The 19,401-nt window shown below is 51.9% G+C and overlaps 12 protein-coding genes across 12 annotated transcripts; 5 read left to right on the plus strand and 7 right to left on the minus strand.

The window, feature by feature from the left end:
• Positions 1–101: 101 nt before the first annotated feature.
• On the plus strand, positions 102–1,438 carry M409DRAFT_16660 (uncharacterized protein; the record flags this gene model as incomplete). The annotated part of the gene is made up of 6 exons (XM_033803711.1): positions 102–167; positions 231–371; positions 424–489; positions 549–723; positions 777–1,124; positions 1,176–1,438. The coding sequence occupies 6 exons, from the start codon at positions 102–104 to the stop codon at positions 1,436–1,438; spliced, it is 1,059 nt and encodes a 352-aa protein (XP_033673588.1).
• A 166-nt stretch (positions 1,439–1,604) lies between these two features.
• On the minus strand, positions 1,605–3,405 carry M409DRAFT_16661 (uncharacterized protein; the record flags this gene model as incomplete). The annotated part of the gene is made up of 4 exons (XM_033803712.1): positions 1,605–2,248; positions 2,318–3,030; positions 3,083–3,199; positions 3,254–3,405. 4 exons carry the CDS (start codon positions 3,403–3,405, stop codon positions 1,605–1,607), a joined length of 1,626 nt encoding a protein of 541 aa, XP_033673589.1.
• A 338-nt stretch (positions 3,406–3,743) lies between these two features.
• Positions 3,744–4,942, minus strand: M409DRAFT_62430 (uncharacterized protein; the record flags this gene model as incomplete). The annotated part of the gene is made up of 4 exons (XM_033815171.1): positions 3,744–4,210; positions 4,267–4,391; positions 4,447–4,754; positions 4,796–4,942. 4 exons carry the CDS (start codon positions 4,940–4,942, stop codon positions 3,744–3,746), a joined length of 1,047 nt encoding a protein of 348 aa, XP_033673590.1.
• Positions 4,943–5,315: 373 nt separating this feature from the next.
• On the plus strand, positions 5,316–7,252 carry M409DRAFT_16663 (uncharacterized protein; the record flags this gene model as incomplete). The annotated part of the gene is made up of 2 exons (XM_033803713.1): positions 5,316–7,110; positions 7,182–7,252. 2 exons carry the CDS (start codon positions 5,316–5,318, stop codon positions 7,250–7,252), a joined length of 1,866 nt encoding a protein of 621 aa, XP_033673591.1.
• Positions 7,253–7,443: 191 nt separating this feature from the next.
• On the minus strand, positions 7,444–8,568 carry M409DRAFT_16664 (uncharacterized protein; the record flags this gene model as incomplete). The annotated part of the gene is made up of 4 exons (XM_033803714.1): positions 7,444–7,619; positions 7,672–7,906; positions 7,966–8,132; positions 8,217–8,568. The coding sequence occupies 4 exons, from the start codon at positions 8,566–8,568 to the stop codon at positions 7,444–7,446; spliced, it is 930 nt and encodes a 309-aa protein (XP_033673592.1).
• A 445-nt stretch (positions 8,569–9,013) lies between these two features.
• M409DRAFT_16665 (uncharacterized protein) lies at positions 9,014–10,981 on the minus strand (the record flags this gene model as incomplete). Its single annotated transcript, XM_033803715.1, has 3 exons — positions 9,014–9,901; positions 9,955–10,618; positions 10,674–10,981. The coding sequence occupies 3 exons, from the start codon at positions 10,979–10,981 to the stop codon at positions 9,014–9,016; spliced, it is 1,860 nt and encodes a 619-aa protein (XP_033673593.1).
• A 454-nt stretch (positions 10,982–11,435) lies between these two features.
• Positions 11,436–12,488, plus strand: M409DRAFT_62432 (uncharacterized protein; the record flags this gene model as incomplete). Its single annotated transcript, XM_033815172.1, has 2 exons — positions 11,436–12,316; positions 12,365–12,488. 2 exons carry the CDS (start codon positions 11,436–11,438, stop codon positions 12,486–12,488), a joined length of 1,005 nt encoding a protein of 334 aa, XP_033673594.1.
• A 193-nt stretch (positions 12,489–12,681) lies between these two features.
• On the minus strand, positions 12,682–14,175 carry M409DRAFT_62433 (uncharacterized protein; the record flags this gene model as incomplete). Its single annotated transcript, XM_033815173.1, has 1 exon — positions 12,682–14,175. The coding sequence occupies one exon, from the start codon at positions 14,173–14,175 to the stop codon at positions 12,682–12,684; it is 1,494 nt and encodes a 497-aa protein (XP_033673595.1).
• A 391-nt stretch (positions 14,176–14,566) lies between these two features.
• M409DRAFT_62434 (uncharacterized protein) lies at positions 14,567–15,718 on the plus strand (the record flags this gene model as incomplete). Its single annotated transcript, XM_033815174.1, has 3 exons — positions 14,567–14,576; positions 14,630–15,002; positions 15,058–15,718. The coding sequence occupies 3 exons, from the start codon at positions 14,567–14,569 to the stop codon at positions 15,716–15,718; spliced, it is 1,044 nt and encodes a 347-aa protein (XP_033673596.1).
• A 169-nt stretch (positions 15,719–15,887) lies between these two features.
• M409DRAFT_16669 (uncharacterized protein) lies at positions 15,888–16,520 on the minus strand (the record flags this gene model as incomplete). Its single annotated transcript, XM_033803716.1, has 1 exon — positions 15,888–16,520. One exon carries the CDS (start codon positions 16,518–16,520, stop codon positions 15,888–15,890), a length of 633 nt encoding a protein of 210 aa, XP_033673597.1.
• Positions 16,521–16,925: 405 nt separating this feature from the next.
• Positions 16,926–17,994, minus strand: M409DRAFT_49248 (uncharacterized protein; the record flags this gene model as incomplete). Its single annotated transcript, XM_033811188.1, has 3 exons — positions 16,926–17,053; positions 17,103–17,856; positions 17,917–17,994. 3 exons carry the CDS (start codon positions 17,992–17,994, stop codon positions 16,926–16,928), a joined length of 960 nt encoding a protein of 319 aa, XP_033673598.1.
• Positions 17,995–18,940: 946 nt separating this feature from the next.
• M409DRAFT_16671 (uncharacterized protein) lies at positions 18,941–19,399 on the plus strand (the record flags this gene model as incomplete). The annotated part of the gene is made up of 1 exon (XM_033803717.1): positions 18,941–19,399. The coding sequence occupies one exon, from the start codon at positions 18,941–18,943 to the stop codon at positions 19,397–19,399; it is 459 nt and encodes a 152-aa protein (XP_033673599.1).
• Between the last annotated feature and the right edge of the window lie 2 nt (positions 19,400–19,401).

Below are 19,401 nucleotides of genomic sequence, written 5' to 3' on the forward strand. Positions count from 1 at the left end.
TTCAACGACACGAGGCAAGCCGGGGATATGTGCACGTTATTGCATGCGAGAGCCACGCTGGTCAATCAATCACACCATCAAGGTCTCGTGCCGATTGCGCTATGCCGGATACACAGCTACCAAAGGTGATGCGGGCGTGGAGGAAACATGTTGGAAATGAAGAAGCTGTAAGTGTTGACGATCGAAAGTGTAGAGACTTTCATTCCCAACTGATCGCAACTGTTCAACAGCAATACGATGAGGTGACGGTGCCAAAGACACCTCCAACAGGCTTTCTGTGCAAGATCCTCGCAGCTGGAGTCTGCCACAGCGACCATGCCCTGCTTATCGACAAAGCTCCACGACCTTGGTTCCAAGATCGATATATTCTAGTGAATCAACCCTTTATGCGAACGTACTGGACGAGTGACTAACTTAAGGTAGGGTCATGAAGGCTGTGGCGAGATCATTGATATTGGTCCCAACGTCACAGACAAACGCTTCAAAATTGTAGTGTATCCGAACACATTCTGAAGTACCTGTTGCTCAAGCTAACAAATTCCTCGCAGGGAGACGTGATATCTATGCTTGGTGTTCCTGGCTGCGGCCAGAGCAACTGTCTTGAATGCTCTCAGGATATGCAGCAGCTTTGTACAGTAGGCCATCACTCTGGTATCGGGCAGGACGGGTTCTACGCCCCTTTCGCAACGATTGATCAACGAGGAGCTGTACATGTTCCTCAAGGTCAGCAAGTCATTCCCTCTATCAGAGCTACCATGTGCTGAAGATTGTCTTAGGGGTAAGCCCTCTCGTGGCCGCTGTTGCTACTGATGCTGTCACGACAGCTTACCACGCTATTGTCCGTCGTGGGGAACTGAAGCCAACCGAGACTGTGTTCCTATTTGGCCTGGGAGGCCTTGGCTTCAACGGGTTGCAAGTAGCCAAAAGCATTGGAGCCAGGGTCATTGTATCCGATGTCCGCGAAGAACGTCTTGAGGCTGCGGCTCAAATAGGGATCCCAAAGAGGGACATTGTGCCTGTGGGCACATCGATACAGGAGTTCGTCAAGGAGAACAATCTTATGATTGACACTACGTTCGACTTCGTGGGCATGAATCAGACATTCGAAGATGCACAGCAAATCGGTTAGTATCGCGGCAAGCCTAGTTCTACGAATAGCCTAACCTGAATTGCAGTTCGACGAGGGGGCAAGATGGTGTGCATAGGCACACTGAACTTGGACAACACAGTCCACATGAAGGTTGGCATCCGTAAGCGACTGAGCATTATCTTCTCCTACGGTGGGCAGGTAAAAGATCTCGAAGACGTTCTTGATCTCATTGCGAAGAAGAAAATCACCCCTCAAGTCGAGACTGGAAAGCTGGAAGACTTCCCTCGATGGCTGAACGATTTATGTGATGGGAAAGTAAACGCCAGAGTGGCCTTGACGCCCGATTAGAATTTGATTTGAACATCTTGCCAACCATTATGCTTTTCATGTGATGCAAATTGATGTCGCCACCATCTCTGTTCTTCCCTCTTCCCTCCGCTCGTGTTAGCGTAGAACGGAGACGATCGAAGAACACAGATAGCGTTAAATAATCATGTATATATTTGAAGTTCTATCACGACATGCTTATGTCTTCGTACTCCCTCGCAGCAACGTCCAATATCCTCTTTCTGAAACCTGGACCAGGACCCTGATAACGAGCAATAATCCGATGTTGCTTCCCCTTGACATTGGTATTGACTCCCGTCATCCACGAGTCAATCTCGTTGGCCAGTAGACCTTGGGCGCAATCAAAGACATGCTGCGTCCACTCGTCCACTTTCTTCTGCTTGGCTTCTACGCGGGTGATGTCTTTCTTCACACAATATTCGATAAAGGTACCGATCCAGTTGACCGCATACTCTATCGATCGAGGAATGTTTCCAAACATCTGGTGAGGGCCCATGACCATCATCATGTTGGGAATGCCACGTGTAAGGAATCCAAGGAATGTGCGAGGGCCGTTCTTCCAGACATCCGTGATCTTCACGCCATCCACGCCCCGGATATCAACAGCTGAAATGGGACCCGTGACGGCATCAAAACCTGTTGCGTAGATGAGAGTGTCTAGCTCGACCTCTTCTCCAGTCTCGAGTAGCACCCCCTTAGGAGTGATCTTTGCGATTGGGGATTCGTTTTTGATATCAACAAGTCGCACGTTCGGCTTGTTATAAGCCTCGAAGTAGTGCGTTTCCAGGGGTACTCGACGAGTGCCAAAGCCTATTGCCCAGAGTTAGTCTCTGTTTCTAACTAGCTGGAACTCCATCGTCTTAGTATCAGTCGACGTACCATGACACTTTGGAATAAGCTTCTCAGCTGTGTCCGGGTCATTCACTCTCTCCCTAACTTTGTCCGCGAAGAACTTGCTAACAAGTGCATTGGCTTCACGGGAAGTTCCAATGTCAGAAAAGTTAGATTGCCATTTCTCGAATCCTCTGGTGGCATAAATCTTCTCCCAGTACGCCATACGTTCTTCGTCCGATACGTCGGAGGTTTTCACCATGTGTGGCATGTGAACAAATCCGGAGTAGGACTCCCGGCAACGCTCAAAGATCTCAGGATACCGTTGTCGGATCTCTTGCATTTCTTCCGTTGTGATAGGCTCATTTCGCAGCGGTGCCGACCAATTTGGTGTTCGCTGAAATACGGTCAGAGTCTTCAGGTCGCTCTTCACAATCTCCTGGATGATCTGGATCGCAGTTGCTCCTGTGCCGATAATACCGACCCTTTTGCCAGACGGGCTCCAGTCTTTCGGCCAGCGAGTAGTGTGGAAGCATTCCCGCTCAAAGCCATGGACGCCCTCAATGGTCGTTGGGAGTGTAGGTTTGCTCAATATGCCCATAGCGGTGATTACGAATCTGGATGAATATGTACGGCCTTTGGAGTCGGTAAGGAGCCATGATCGACTCTCTTCTCTCCAGTGAGCTGATTCAACATCCACGTCGAACTTCATGTAGCGCCGAAGATCAAACTTCTTCGTAACGAACTCGGCGTAGCGAAGGCTGCAGGAGATCAGAACTTGATACGCATCCTTGGACGCATCGAGAAACTCACATCTCTGGTTGGCCTGCGAAATGTTCGGACCAATCCCACTCATCGAGTACCTCTTGCGAGAATGAGAATCCATAGCTCCAACTCTCAGAGTCGAATCTGCAGCCCGGATATTGGTTCCTTCAGACAAAGTCAATCGACAGAACCTCGTAAAATACTCTCAACAACGCATACCAATACCATGTTCCACCTTCGCTCGATCCAGTTTCGAGTGCGCAAGTTCGCAACCCAAGCTGTGTCATTCGATAAAGACTGAAAATGCCACTGAGTCCAGCCCCAATAACTATGACATCGTAGTCAAGATCTGGCTCCCCAATGCTGCCCATGATGTGCCCGCGGTATATAACGTCCACTTCTTGCCAGGCTTGCGAGGTTGGAAGTGGCGAAGATTCAACGTCGACGATTGCTTCCAGTGATGTGTCAGGCAGCTATCATCATTCAATGACGAGGCGGGCTTCTTGATGAAGCAGTGCACCACGCCACCCGGTGTGATCACGTTTGTCTGTGCCGCACTGTGAAAGGATTGAGCTTCCTAGCCGATGCATTTGCGGAGTGCAGAAGTGGCCCATATTGGGAAATGCCGGACGCGGTACAGCCTGATGAGGAGAAGGCGATGTGCCTGATGCTTAACAATTGATCAATTGGTTTTGGGAGCAGATAGTATTCATGATACTCCTTTAGAATCGAAGTACGGCTTCAGCTCTTGTAGCCACGCCCAGCGTGTTTGCTTTCCCCAGCCCTTCTCCTTCCACGAATTCAGGCTATGTGGGAAGTGATCGACCACATTTTCCACGTGGAAATCGTGAGCCACGATGACAAAGACATCATCGTTGCAATCCAACTCTTGCAACCATTTGACTGTGTTAGACGCTAACGGTATGTCGTGCCCGAAAGTCATAGTGAAAAGAGTGTCTGTTGGCTCTCGTCCACGGGACTTTTGCAGCTCTTCAAAGGCATGCCCTGGACACAGGGACGTGCTTGTCTGTGGATTGATTGGGTTTGGAGTGATGCTGTCTGGTATTGGCATATGAGGTGAGGGACGCATAAGCCCAGAGTAGTGGCAGACATCGCCTCCCAGCAATATGAATGTATCTGGATCAACGGTCGTTCTCACGATGCCGCATAGGTGGCCTGTTTGACTCGTATTGCATTAGCAGTGTCCTATCTTGTTTATCGATGAGACTAACCAATAGCATGACCTGGCGAATCCAGCAAATAGAACGATCCATCGCCAAAGAAGTCAACTGCAGGGAACTTTCCAATGCGCAAGCTCCCGGCTCCTTCAAAGTCGATTTCTCGAAGGTTTCGGCCCCTAATACGGCCTGCATGAGCAGCTGATAGATATGTCGTCGCATCGACCAACTTACTTCCAGTCGGCCTCTTGCAATGGACTATCAGGGTTCGCAGGAGCACCTGGCAGCATTGCCTCTTTGAACCCGCGGCCAACAATCAGGTCAGTCGACGATGGAAACGTCGACGGGTCGCCAATATGATCCCAATGCCAGTGGCTCCATATTACAGCTTCGATTTGATCGAGCCCAATGCCTCCATCACGGATAGTATCAGCAACATCGCCCTTAAGTCGAATGTTGTACTTCGTCGTGGGAATGTATTCTGCAATCTTGGGAGAATAGTTTTGATAGTCTGATCGAATGCCGAGATCCCAGACGAGTTTCTGCCCGAAGGGTGCTCTAGGAGAAAACAATTTGATGGTACAGCTTCGAACGTCTCCAGGCCAGGAACCGGAGGGGCCATGAATCTGTTCAGAATGGAGGGCCCAAATGTGACCGGATTAATGAGCTTGACGGTGAGGGTTGTATGCCCTGGAGGCAGCCTCACTGGGATATCGTCTGAGGTCTCCATTGTTGCCATGTCGTCTGGTGTTCTTCGAATAGAGGACTCGTTCGAGAAGAGAGAGGCAAGACCACACAAAGTAGCTGGTGTCTCTTACTTCCTGTTATGGAAATCCCAGCGGGGATAATCGGACTTGTGAGGGTGGATAAAGTTCAACGTCAGCTGCACGGAGGGTAAGCTGGGAAGGCGGGGTTGCACATCGTCCAGGCGATTTGGCCCGTTGGATGAGGCTGGCCGCTGGCGGAGGCGAGATGACGGGGCGCTGTGCCGTTCGCTGCAGGGTCAACAACAACATCTGCAGCAGTCAGCGTGCGAGCGCGGTCTCCGACAACGACATCATCACCACCCAGGCTGCGAATCCTCATCGGACAACACCCCCGGCATGAGCGGTAACACGGCCATCTCGTCGAAGTGGACGCAGTACACAATCACCCACCGGCACGAGAAGCGCGCCGAGCTGGTCTGCGAAACGTGCCACTCCAAGAAAATCAAGTGTGACCTGCAGGGGCGACGAAGGAGCGGTATCAACGACTGTTCGTTCTGCAGCCGCTCTGGACGAGACTGCCAGCCACGCGTGCCCAAGCGTCGACCACGCCGGCCGGCAGCAGCCAGTGGAAGCGCTCACAAGGCCAGCAACTCGACAGACGTCGCCGCAGACGTCTCTACCACGTCAGGAGCATCAGAGATCTTGCCCATCACGCCTCGCAGCCATGACGAGGCAGCAAAGCTTTCGGCAGGCTCCGAGACCGACTCGTTCGCGATGATGAGAGGCGACCAGAGATATGGCTCCGAGCAAGCCACGGCACGAAATCGATCCTGGTCGTCAGTAAGTCATTCTAGGCCTGACCAAAATGTACTGCAATTGCCACCGAACGGGTATCAGCTTGAGGCCACTCAGTCAAATGAAGGTCGACAAGTGGTTCGGAGTGCGGACTCGATAGAGGTACACAAAGGGGATGTTGACACCGGTTTCGTACAAGTCTATGGCAGAGAGCTCTTGGAAGATGCCGAAAGTCAAGCGCTCAAGGCGTTCCCTAGAAGATCCTCAGCCAAACCCGATCTGCAGGTGTCTGAGGAGTTACTCAATATCTTTGCGGACACGTACTTCGACGACTGCTACGCTTGGTGTCCTGTGCTGGACCGCGAATCCCTCCATCAAGATCTGGCGCGATCTCCAATGCTGCAGAATGCCCTAGCTTTGCTAGGTAGCCATGTAAGACCACCGATACTGCCTCACGAAGGTCCGGCTGTCCATTACGACCGAGCTAGGAGAATGTTCTACGAGGACGAGGAGCCCGACAATCTCACTTGCTTACGAGGCATATTGCTTTTCAACTGGTACGCCCCTCGATCCACTGCCATGGTTCACCGGCACTCTTCGTGGTGGTGGACGAGCATTGTGATCCGTCAGGCGCAGCAGATGGCCATACACCGTGCTGCTGATTCGCCTCACTTCAACACAGCAATCAATAAGATTGGGCGAAGAGTATGGTGGACGGCATTTGCACGTGAGCGTCTAACAGCACTGTGCCAAAGTAAGCCTCCGATCATTGATCCAAATGATTGCAGCGTACCAGACCCTTCCCTCGACGACTTTCCCCTGGAAGCAAGAAACGAAACAAAGCCGATCATATTCATCCACTGGGTCCAAATATGTGCTATAATAGGCAGAGTCGCACATATGCTCTCTCATCCAACAACCTCCAACCCTAGCAACGTGGCCGATCAACTCAAAGGATGGGTAGGGTCTCTGCCTATCCAAGCCCGTATCTCTTTGGCCACACGATACGTGTCCAACTTTGACAAGGACGCCTACCAGCTACACATTCCATACCTGATCGCCATCATCGTCTTGCATCTCAGACGTATTCGAGAGCCTGGTGCTTTACCACTTGCGTTGCCACCGGCCATCTTCGCTGCATCCTGCCTGGCTCGCATCTTCAAGGGCTTTCTCGCGAAAGGAGATACACGTTTCTTGATGCCAATAACCAGCTGGTATTGTGGCGTCTCCTATATTACCTTGCTTGCAGCAAGCAAGGACCCGAGCTTGAAGGAAGCTGTACAAGCCGACATGGAGATCATTGTCTTGATGTGCGATCAGCTGCGGAAGATGTGGGCATCCGCGAATATAATCTATCTCGGATTCGAACGCCTTCGGGCTATGGCAGAGAACGATAGTAGAGGGCAGAGCGCCTTGTCGTCTGCAAGAGCATCTGTTGCACCGCAAAGCAACGAAACTGCCTTCCAGCGCCCGGAGGAAACGATACCTGGTTCAAGCAGCCTCGACTGGATCGATTACTTTCCATTTGCTGCCAATGAAACCTCAAGGACAGTAGAGATACTACTTGAGCTTCGACAAAAAGACACTTTCAGCGCCGAGAATATGATGTGGGATCCTTCACTTATGGATGTGCGAGATTGGTCCGATGGTCTGCTCGGTTACACCGATTTCAGCTTCGAAAACGAGTTCCTCGACTCGTGGGTAGGCTGAGAAAGTCCATTCGCCATAACTACCGCTTGTATATCTGCGTGGGAACACCGTCCAGCCACTGGTCCTTGATGATGTTGAGCTGTATTGCCTGCTCTCCTGCGAAATACTCACGCTTTCCATCGACATGATCGTCATCTTGGACATCCATGTAGCCTTCCTTAGCCACAGCGCGTGGCACAATCATCAAGGAGTGGCCTTTGAATCGAATCAGCATGACCGGACAACGGCTTCCCACGGAAAAACTTACCATTTATCGACTGATCCGCTGCCAGCCTCTCCATACAACTCGCCACATCCTCAGCTTCGCCAAACCTCACACCGAGATCCATGAGATACTTCTCATACTCCGGCGTACGGATGGCACTCTTGATGTAGTTCGGGCCGATGAAGTTGATCCGGATGCCTTGCTCCCAACTACTGCAGCGTACCGTTCTCATCAAACCGCGAAGTGCATACTTCGAAGCGGTGTACTCCCAGTTACCCTGCAATCCTGGTCAGCAACATCGCAAGGCTAGCCACCGGAGATATCATGGACACGAACTGGCGAGTCGATCCACGCGGTCAAGCTACCCGTCATCATGAAGCTGCGATCTCGATCCATTGGTTGTTTGCGGAAATAATGTGTGGCAAGCTTGAAGGTGTAGAAGGTGCCGTTGACATTCGTCTCCACGATGTTCAGATCAGGCTTGGTTGGAGGCCCGCTAGGGTCTGGGATTCTATGAGCCAAATGTAATTACTGCATCCTCGAGTGAGGGTTCAGAGACTTGCCGTCAAGTTTCCACAAGCTGTCACCGCTGCTCCGACTGATTCCAGCATTCGCAATAACGACATCGACCCCACGGCCTTCACCGGTAGCCGCATCGAATAAAGCAACTTGATCTTCCCAAGACTTGATGTTGCATTTGACGAACTTCAGTCTCCCTTTCAACTCAGCTTCGAGAGCCTCGCCTCGTTTTACGTCCATATCTCCGACTGTGACGAAGGCGCCGTCGATAATGAATCGACGAGCTGCCACCTCGCCCATGCCATTGGCACCTCCAGTGATGATTACAGATTTGCCTTTGATCTTGGATTTATCGACCGGGATTGTGTGGTCGACAGGACCGTTCCATGAATATCGTGGCACGGGAGATTTGGTAGACATGTTGATCAGATAGAGCTGTAGCAGACTTCGAAAGCATCAGCGTGACTTCGTGAGGATATTCAAGTAGCTTCACATCCCATTATGTCTGACTCCGGTTTGTTGTTTTCGGCGCCAAGTTGTCAAACGTCTGTGGAGACGAAGGAATCGTGCGGCGAAACAGCTCGGCTCAGCCAACGAAGAGCTGTGCACGCTTTACTGCCGAAAAAGAGGAGCAAGAGGAGGAGAAGGGCATACCGAAGCCGGCTGCCTGCACATCGGTAGCTCTTGGACAGACAGGTCTGCTGACCTCCGTAAAGTCGGCCTCGTGTAAGCAGCTCGATCACAAGCTTACGAGACACCAGAAGTGAATGGCATGGAATTTATCCCAGCTCAACCGTAGGCTCACGTGTTTGAAGTGGAGAGTAGTCAAAGGAGTGCTTTCATTCCATTGCTCATAGCACACCGTCTACATAATCATATTATCCTCGTTATTCACGCCGTTCCCAATGGGTATCTTCTTCTCCTTCCCCTTTCCGTCCTCTATAGACTCCACATACCAAGACAAATCACTGTCCGGCTTCATCTCCCACTCCGTAAATCCATTGCCCATGAAGTTGAACATATTGCCGCTTCGATAGCTGATGTCGAAGTCTTCTGCTCGGATTTCGTGGATCATGCGATGGAAGAGTACGGCACTGCCGCCGAAGAGAGCTGTCACTCGTCCGTCGACGGAGCCTCGTTTGTACCAGCTCGTGCAAGAACCCGTCCACACTAGCGTCTTATGGACTTCGTCGCAGTAGCGGTTGAACGCTTGCACTGCAGAGCTCTTGGGTACGATATATTTGATATCCTCGTTTGACATCTTCTTGATCCAGCGGGCAAAGTAATCTCCAGTCCAGTTCAAAGACTCCACCAGACTACCGTGTCCGCCTAGGCAGTTTGGTCCCATCATAATGAAGTAGTTGGGGAAGCCATCCGTGCCGACAGAAAGATATGAAAGGGGGTCAGCCTTCCACTTGTCTCGAAGATCAACGTTCTTCTGTCCAATGATGGGGTACTGTGGTCGATGGGAGACGTCAAAGCCAGTTGCACAGACGACAATGTCGCACTCGAACTCCTTGCCATCTGCCATTACCACGCCTTTTTCGGTGACTTGAGTGATAGGGCTGTTGGTGAGCGAGCAATTCGGTTTGGTGAATGAGTCGAGATAGCCTGGTCCAGGGGTCACGCGACGGCAGCCGAGTTCCCACTTTGGAATCAACATCTCGCAGAGGTCGGGATCGTGATTGAGCTTTTCTGCCATTTGAGTTCTTGCACGCTCCATCACTTCTCGGTTGACTTCGCCTTTGATGAACTGCAGTCCAGTTAGTCTCAAGCCTGGCTCAGAATAATCCATCAGGCACATACCAAACGGAATGCTCGATTGGTCCGGTCGATGATGCCCTTTCGATACTGGCGATGCTCCTCAGGATCCGCAAAACGCTCCTTCTCCTCGTCGAGATATGCTGGGTTGTTATCATCGTCGACTTCCCTACCCATGTGCTTCGACGGAGGTAATCGGTAGTAAACCCACGCAGGTCCTCGAACGAAGTTACGAACAGTCGTACCAGGTAGTTTGACCATGGACGGGACAATCTGAATGCCTGAGGATCCATTGCCAATCACTGCGATTCGCTTGTTCGAGTAGTCAAGGCTGTGGTCCCATCGAGCCGAATGTACAAGATTCCCCTTGAAACGATCCAACCCTGGAATCTTTGGCCATGCTGGATGGGTCAATACTCCTTGGCTGGAAATAAGAATATCGCAGATTTCTTCTCGTTGTGCGCCGGAGGTGACTTCCTCGACCGTGACTTTCCACTGACCTTGGTCTTCCTGCCAAACTGCAGCGACGACCTTGGTGTTGAGCTTTACATCACGATCAAGATTCCATTTCCGTGCAGTTCGTTTGATGTGGTCCTCGATCTCAGGTCCACTGGCATAGAATCGCGACCAGTTTGGGTTTGGATCGAATGGGAAAGCATAAATGTGAGCTGGGACGTCGCATTGTACGCCAGGATAGTCATTGACGAGCCTAGCCACGCATTGTCAGCTCGAATGACCCACTCTGGCAGGTCAGGCCATCTTACCAAGTCCCACCGACATCACTTCGCGCCTCGAAAATCGTGTGATCAACAAGGTCCCTAAGCTCTGGGAACCGGTGTTGAAACTTGTGGGCGATCAAAAGGCCAGAGAAACCAGCTCCAATCGTAATGACCCTTAGCTTGCGTGGCGTATACGCATAGTCTGTGTTCAGTTCAATCCGAGCAGCGAACTGCTCAAAGGCCGCATCGTGGTCCATGTGGCGATGTCCGTTCGTCGATGCTGAAGTGTTGTTGAGATCCGCTTCTGATGACGACTTGGTAGGAAACGAAGGAACTTCTCCGTCGGAAACCATCGGCGCCGAGGGTAAGACGTCCTGATCAGAGTGAGGCGCCATTGATCAAGGTTGAAAGGTGGCAAAAAAAGCGAAGTGAATGGATGCGTGTAGCGCAGCTGGAACCTCCCAAGTCTATGACTGGGCGATGATCAACTGCACATAGGTTTTACAGTGTCGCGCGGTCTCTCAACTAATACTCTGATCTTCCTGGTATGGGCAATTGAGTATCCCGAGCAATGAACTCTCAACACATGGGCAGCGCATGGCAGCCATTTCCTCGGGTCGGAGCATGTGATCCTGGGCGGCCTGTTCAGGAAATACCGTAAGCGGCAGCAACTCTCGGCAGATGAGGTCATCCAACATGCCGTCCAAGACTCCTTCCGGCTTCTCACGGGATGTCGGAGATACACATGACTCTTGGCCTTTCCTTCATAGCGCCACAGCCTGGTCAAATCGCAGCCCCCTAGCAATCATGAACGACTTCTCAGAATACGGAGGACTGACCAAGCAGTTCGAGGAACTCCAGGCCAACCAACCGGTGCCACCAAAGCAAGCATTGCAAGAACTGAAAGCATCAACCAACGATGGGCGCGAAAAGGCATCTGAAAAGGAGATGGCCACACTTGGTCCTCAAGTTGTCATTCAAGACTTCCAAATACCCGCTCGTGATGGGTATTCAATAGAAGCTAGGACCTATCGATCGAAATCAGCACCAACAGACGGCAGCCTTCCCTTATTCATCCATCTTCACGGTGGCGGTTTTTTGTTTGGAACATTGTCATCAGAGGATGCTAATTGCTCTCGCGTTGCCATCAATGCGCCCGTCGTTGTGCTCAATGTAAACTACCGCCACTCCCCTGAGCATACCTATCCCACGGCTTGGAACGACACCGAAGACGCCTTCGAATGGGCATACACCAATGCAAAGACCCTCGGCGCCAACAGTCAGCAAGTCATTATCGGCGGCATTTCCGCCGGCTCGTGGTTGACATCCTCGCTCGTACAAGCAAGACATCGCAGTCGCACACCTTCAACGGACTCTATCGTGGGCCATATCCTGATGATCCCTCCATCAGTGCATCATGCGAATTCCGAAGGGCTCATCAAACATCTCAAGAGCCCAGAGGTCTCGTCATACGTGCAGAACGAGAACGCACCGATCCTGTCCAAAGCCCGGATTGATCTATTCAACAACCTCGTGTTCCCAGAGGTTCCCACAGAGCTCAGAGCCAACCCAGGAAATGCTTCGGCTGAGCAAGTGAAGGGCCTACCGCCTGCGGTATTTGGCATAGCTGGCGCAGACCCGCTGCGTGATCAAGGGCTACTGTATGCGCAGCTTCTGGCATCGAATGGGTAAGTTCTTTCTCTGAACGGCACGCCCCAGGCTCATTAACATCACAGGGTACCGACAAATGTCCACGTGTATAAGGGGCTCCCACATGGGTTCCGACGCTTTGGAGCCCAACTCCAAGAAGCGTCGACCGCCTGGGATGAAACCATCACAGGGGCATTCGTTGGATCTTAAGCCAGCCGAAGGCGGTGGAAAAGATAGATATACAAGTTCATTGACGAGTCTTGCCGCCTTTTCACTCGAACTCCAGTTCCACCTCACTTCGTCCTTCTTCAATATCAACAGTCGGGCGTCTACCTGGTCTTGAAAAACCATCGTTATCAGTCTCGTCGGGCACGGCACAAGCTACCGTTTGAATTTGGTAGCACTACTTTCTTACAGGTGGCTTCCACGCATCAACATTCTTCGTGCCAGGGTTCTTCAGATCTAGCTCAAATCGATCTGGTAGTCTCAGACCGAGCTTTGTATAGTCCTCCATGACAGTCGCTGAGACACCATCTCTAAACAACCAGGCGTCATTCGTCTCATACTGCCATGCCTCAAGCTTCTCGCGCGAGTCTTTCAGGATGTCTTGGTAGTTCTCGTTCTCCGCCAAGTTATGGACCTCCTCTGGATCCTTCTCCACGTCATACAGCTCCTCTGGGCCACGAAACAAATATGCCTCCAGCGGACGCTTGCCGATCATGACGGGTCCATCTTTGTTTCTAATGCCTTCCCAGGAGATACTTCCGTACAGGTCGGCTGCAAATGGAAAGTCCAAGCGGTTCTTGATGTTGCGATGATACTTGTATTTGTGAGTCCGTAGGTATCTCGTCGGGTAATAGTTCTGAATTTCGTGAAAGGTATGCGAGCCGAAGACATGCTGCTTCCATTTATCGCCAGACAGGGTTTGAGAACTCTCCAGAATTGGTAGGACAGAGTCACCCAGTCTCTTAGGCGATTTGCCGGTGTTCGGCGTCTTGATGTCACCATCCTTGTGGCCAACCCAATCGATAGCAGTTGGCAAGATATCGAGAAAGGAGACAAAGTTCGAGTTCACAACGCCAGGTTCTTGGTGCGGCTTCCTGACTATAAATGGTAGCTGAACGCCGGCCTCATACAGCGTGGTCTTGGAGTTGATGAATGGAGCGCCATTGTCACTGACGAAGACGACCAGAGTATTGCTGTCAAGTCCTCGCTCCCTGAGTGCGTCCAGAACCCATCCAATGCCCTTGTCAAGTCTCCAGATAGCTTTGTAGTATTGGATTAGTTCTGTCCGCAATTCTGGAACGTCTGATATGAACGATTGAACTTCTACATCATCAACCCTAAAGTCAGGTCCCTCCAACCCAGCTTTCACAACTTCGGGAGCATCGTTTGAAAAACCTTCCCGGGTGTTATCCCTATGCGGGTCGTGAAATCCAATGGTCAAGTGGAATGGCCGATTCGTCTCCTTGGCTTTGTCGAAGAAGGCTGCAGCCCTGGAAGCCACCCATTTCGTATCACGACTTTGGCTGTCTTCAAACACTTCCCACGGATACGCTCGCCTGGGGCCAACGTGGACTTTGCCAATGATGCCTGTTTGAAAGCCAAGGCTGTTGAAGACTTGCGGGGCAGTCTCTATGTGCTCGTGAGTCTGGAAATGGTTCCATCCATGCTCAAGCCCGTACTGGCCATTTTGATGAGTGTGTAGTCCAGTGTATATGGTCGAACGACTCCCGCTGCAAGACGCTGTGCTTGCAAAGGCATTGGTGAATCGAGTTCCTTCTGCTGCTAGAGCATCGATGTTGGGTGACTTAATGCCCTTGGTCCCATAGCATCCAAGGTATAAGCCAAGGTCGTCCGCAACAAGCAGTAAGACGTTCTTATGTTCGCGTATCATTTTCGGTCCTCAATGGCTATGGAGCCTCCTGGATCGTCGTGGTGAGTGAATGAATGGAAGTTTCTGCAGCGGGGCATGGTTGCAGAGGATTGAGCTCTTCCCATGGCCAATCCACGCACGTGGTGAGACCACGAGAGCACGCCATTGTTGCGCGTTTCAACATCGTGCCTGGCTCGCTTTAATCACTCACATCGGTGAATATGGTTAGGAGAGAAGACGGACAGATTTCACCGTGAACAAGTTCACCCCCCAAAATCGATGACGTAATGGTTCCTGGCCATCGCTTCCCAAATGGCGACCTCACCTTGCCCTTGCATCGAGATACGGACAACAAACATTCAGCCAAAATAGCACGTAGAAACGGCTCGGTTTGAGCTACCACTCACCCAAAATGAACTACGGTATGCCTTCTGCCATACCATGCCTACCTTCGCTCACTGACTCTGCCCAACAGACGCTCTCATCGAAACCATCGTAGATGGCGGCTACCTGCCCGAATTCGTCCTCCGACGAGGGATTCAAGGCCAACTTCAGCAAAGAATCAACTTGATCAAGGCCACCAGCCTTGCCGAGAGCTATGAGACCAAGATGAAATATGTTGATCTTCTACGAAGCCGTCCCATCGCCATCGAGACTGCCACTGCCAATGAGCAGCACTATGAAGTCGGGACAGGTATCCTAACGACAATGCTGGGTCCACGGATGAAGTACAGCAGTTGTCTGTATCCCAAGGGAACAGAGACTCTGGCTCAGGCGGAGATAGCTATGCTGGAGAGCTATGTCGAGAAGGCCCAGCTGAAGGACGGCATGAGGATGTTCGATCTCGGGTATGAATATCTTCCACCCCTGGCCTCCATATGTCCAGCATTGATCCATTTTCAGATGCGGCTGGGGCTCCCTAAGCCTGTACCTCGCTGAAGTCTTCCCTAACTCAAAGATCACCGCCTTCTCCAACTCCCGAACCCAGAAACAACACATCGACAGCCAAGCCGCCAGCAAAAGCCTCACCAACCTGGAAGTCATCACCGGCGACATCGCCACCTACGATTTCCGCTCCACACCCTTGGAATCCCAATTCGACCGCGTCCTCTCGATCGAACTCTTCGAACACATGAAGAACTACGAACTCCTCCTCGCCAAAGTCGCCACGTTACTCAAACCTCAGGGGAAACTCTTCGTGCACTTGTTCGCGCACAAGACTTCCCCTTACGACTTCGAGTCCGGCTGGATGACGGACCACTTCTTCACGGGAGGAACCATGCCCTCGGCCGACCTGCTGCTTTACTTCCAGCGCGACCTCATTCTCAAGCAGCAATGGTGGGTCAGTGGGAAACACTACGCCAAGACCTGCAACGACTGGCTGCGAAAGATGAACAGCAACAAGAAAACCCTCATGCCGCACTTGGAGGAGACATACGGAAAGTCGGAGGCGTTGAGATGGTTCCACCGCTGGCAAGTCTTCTACATGGCGTGCGCGGAGCTCTTCGCATGGAACGGAGGGGAGGAATGGGGTGTGTGCCACTATCTGTTCGAGAAGCCATAGACAACCGACAGCCTCTACTCAATCTAATCGAAGCGTTTACGTCCCCTCGGGACCCGTCCAATTCACCTGCACCTCGCTCTCACTCGGCAACGTCGTAACCGTCCACCTCGTCGGCCCTGACCCATCCCCCAAATCCTTCCACTCATTCCACGTTTTAAACGTCCCCGCATTAGGCCCATACGTATTCCCCACCCTCCGTCGTCGCACTGCAACCCTCAAAAAATTGAACCTGGAAATCCGCGAAGTTGTTCGTTCCTTGGGGATTCTCAACCACCCAATCCGCATCAGGACCAGTACTGGCCGTGCCGTCGTCAGGCGCAGGGAAATCCGTTGACACAGCTTCGCCGGTATTCAAATTCGTGATGGCAGCATGCCCCGTCGTAGGATTCACCCTCGTGATTTCCAGCAGAAGCGTATCATCCGTGTTCGGACTAAACCCATCAAAGTATTGCGCCTTCGCCGGGAAGAATTCGTACCAACAACGGGTATACAGGTCCTGATAACCGTCATTGAAGAACGAGCAGCCAGTTTGGATGATGCCATTGCCCGAGCGTGGGTGGCCGGCGCCAATGCCAACCCAAGCTGTGGAAAGTTGGGTGGTTCCTGGGGAGCCTTCGGCTGCGACGAATTTTGTTTCGGGGACGTTGATTTGGGCGGTGATGTAGTTGATGGCGGTACCGTCGGGGGAAGAGAGGAGGGAAGCGCCGGAGTAGTCGGGGCTGCGGGTGGTGGTTTGGCGTTTGAGGTGGATGGGAGAGGCGGAGGCTACTGTGAGCGAGAGGAGGTAGAGGAAGGCGAACATGGTGAGGATGATATAAACCTTAGGTAGTATGTTACAGTCGGTGGGGGAATTATCTCGCCATCCTCAACTCTTCATATACGTCGGCATCTACAATTGGTCAGCGAAGCTCCAACTCCAAACTTCACAAACACAAAGCCTACCGTTACATCAACTCTCACTGCCATAAGAAGCCAAGACAGCCACTGATATCTTGCAGACAGAACACACGAACGGAAGACACTCCTCAAGGTCCAATTGCACCTCTTCGGTGGGAATAAAGCTCCGCGCGTGGCGTGAAGATCAATGTCTGCTAATGCAGGTGGAAGCGAAGCCTGGAGTGTAACAAGCTTCACCTTCTGCTTTCGTGATGTGGTAAACAGAGCCGAGGAAAAGTCGTTGCTCTGTACAATTGTGGATTATGCTATCTTATCGAAAGAACGGATTCGACTGATAGGTATAGCGATTGTCAGGCTTGAGGTCCGCCCCGTCGCTCGAGGTAAGAGGTATTTGGTCTGAGTCGTCGTGTGGACTCGATTCAGGGACATGCATTTGACCTGTGATACTATGTTAGTCGTGCAAATATCACTTGTTGGTAAAACTTACCTCTGAAGATTTCCAGCGCCGAAACGAACGGCAGCAGGAGAAGCAGCATTGTGAGCAGCTGCCCAAAACTCCACTCCTTCTCTCCCATGTCTGATAAATTCACCGACGGAGTTCCAAACGCCTGCGAGATGATGATGACTCTCACCGCAGCGCCTATCGCCATAGCCATGAGCACGAGCAAGCTCACGCATCTTACGATCTTGCCCCAGTACTGCCTCTTCATATGGAGATACCACGTCCCCAGCGCAAAGATGATCGCACTCGCCGCAATGACCGCAATCGTTCCGATGACACTCAACGTCTTGTTTCCCTGCCCGTCACTGCTCTTGGCATGCTCTCTCCACACACAGACCATCGGCAGTGTGGGCGCCAGACTCTGAATGTTCGTCTCCAGCACGAATATCCCAAACACGATCGTCAATACCATATTGACAAACATAGCAAACTGCCTCAGCCACCTCAGGACCCAATCCCTCTTGAAGTCCTGCACAAGCGCCATAAGCGCGGCGAAGTTGGTGGCAGTGGAGAGGAGTGAGAGCATCCAGATGATGAAGAAGTGGTAGGGAACCATGCTGTTGACCTTGGCCAGCCCGACAACTTGTATACCTATGCCTTCGACTAATTGCTGGTCGGAGAGCCCCGAGAGGATCTTGCGGGAGATGTTGCGGGAGGTTCTGCCGCGGATTTCGCTGAAGACGATGAAGGAGGATAGGAGGAGGGCGAGGCCGGCTGTGATGATGAAGGCGAGGAGGATCTAGAAACGATATTATTAGAGGGGTGTGGACAGGGTGTATATTGCATTCCATGAACGTACTCCAGCTCCTGCCACGCCCGCGTCTGATCGAGCTGTCTCTGGGGCGATTTCGCATCGAGGAAGTGAACTGTTGGACATTTTGGCGGTGTCTGCTCGTAGTGTGTCCGGCTTCGATTAATCAATATGTCTTGGACTCTCGAGCGCGCATCGCAAGAGAATGCGCGTGGCAGAAGTGACCGTGGTGCGAATAGCTCAAGGAAAGAAGAGAGAAGGACAGAAAGAGCGTCTGATACTCATCGTCAGGCCGGCATCAGCTGGTGCAACTGATGTTGGCGGCTATGCTCGTCTCAGACTTACGTTACAAACCAACCACCAGCAAACGGACGAGTGTGGGTGGAATGTTTGTTTGGTAGGGCTGACCCTTTTCGTGTTTTGACCCCTGGCGGCTCTGACGTACCGATTGTTCTATTTTTGGATCTCATTCACCACCGCATCTTCTTCACATGCGTCCAGATATCGAACGTTGAACTAGAGCTTCTGGCAGAATGAAAGGGATACACGTCTAGAGAAGTTCCCATATCATTTATTGAACAATTTGCAGAGCAAGACACTCGGTAAAGAAGAGCTCCATTGTTTGGCCCCCATTGCAAGAGACCTCGGCTCTCGATCACCCGGCCATCTTCTCATCTCGTCTCGGTCATCGATTCCATTGACAACTTCTCCTGTATTGATAGCTTCTGGAACAATATTTCTATACAGTTCAACTTCAGACCCTCTCCAGCAGAAGTTCTCGGAACACTTCACCGAAGAGTTGACTATCTTCGCCACCGTTCTCGTTACAACGACTGTTGACCAAGCTACTAGAATATCAGTTCGGAAGGGGACAAATATTGAAGTCAAAACAAGGGAATAGAACTATCACCCCAACAATGGCCGCCTACCAACCCCCTCGAAAGCCCTCCCCCAATCAACCCTCGACCACTTCTCCTCCCAACCCTGGCTCCGCCCCACTCTCTCCGACACAGACTTCCACATCGTGCCCGCGTCCCGAGAAGTAACCCACGAAGGAAAAGGCCACACCCTCATGGCCAAGACCTGGAATACCCCCGAGACCATCACAGCCCTCCTCTCCTTCTACCGGCCCTCGAAATCTCCCACCCCATCAGTCTACCCGCAATCTGAGACCGAACGAGCCGAAGTCCGCCGCTTCTACACCTTTGGCAAAGACCTCAACGCCCATCCGGATCTTTTACATGGAGGGGTGATTTCTTGTTTGCTGGACAGTTCGTTAGGCGGGGCGGTGGGCATGGCATTGCGGGAGACGGCGGTGTCGAATACCATGTTCACGGTGCAGTTGAACGTGTCGTATAAGAAGCCTGTGCGGACGCCGGGGACGGTGATGTTGAGGTGTTGGGTAACGAGGGTGGAGGAGGATGGGCGGAAAGTGTGGGCTTATGGGGTTGTCGAGGGGGATGGTGGGGTGGTGCATGCGATGGCGGAGGGGATGTGGTTGAGTGGGACGAAGAAGAAAGGGAAGTTGTAGGT

The sequence above is a fragment of the Zasmidium cellare genome (assembly GCF_010093935.1).
Source record: "Zasmidium cellare ATCC 36951 unplaced genomic scaffold M409scaffold_2, whole genome shotgun sequence".
Classification (NCBI taxonomy): Eukaryota; Fungi; Ascomycota; class Dothideomycetes; order Mycosphaerellales; family Mycosphaerellaceae; genus Zasmidium; species Zasmidium cellare.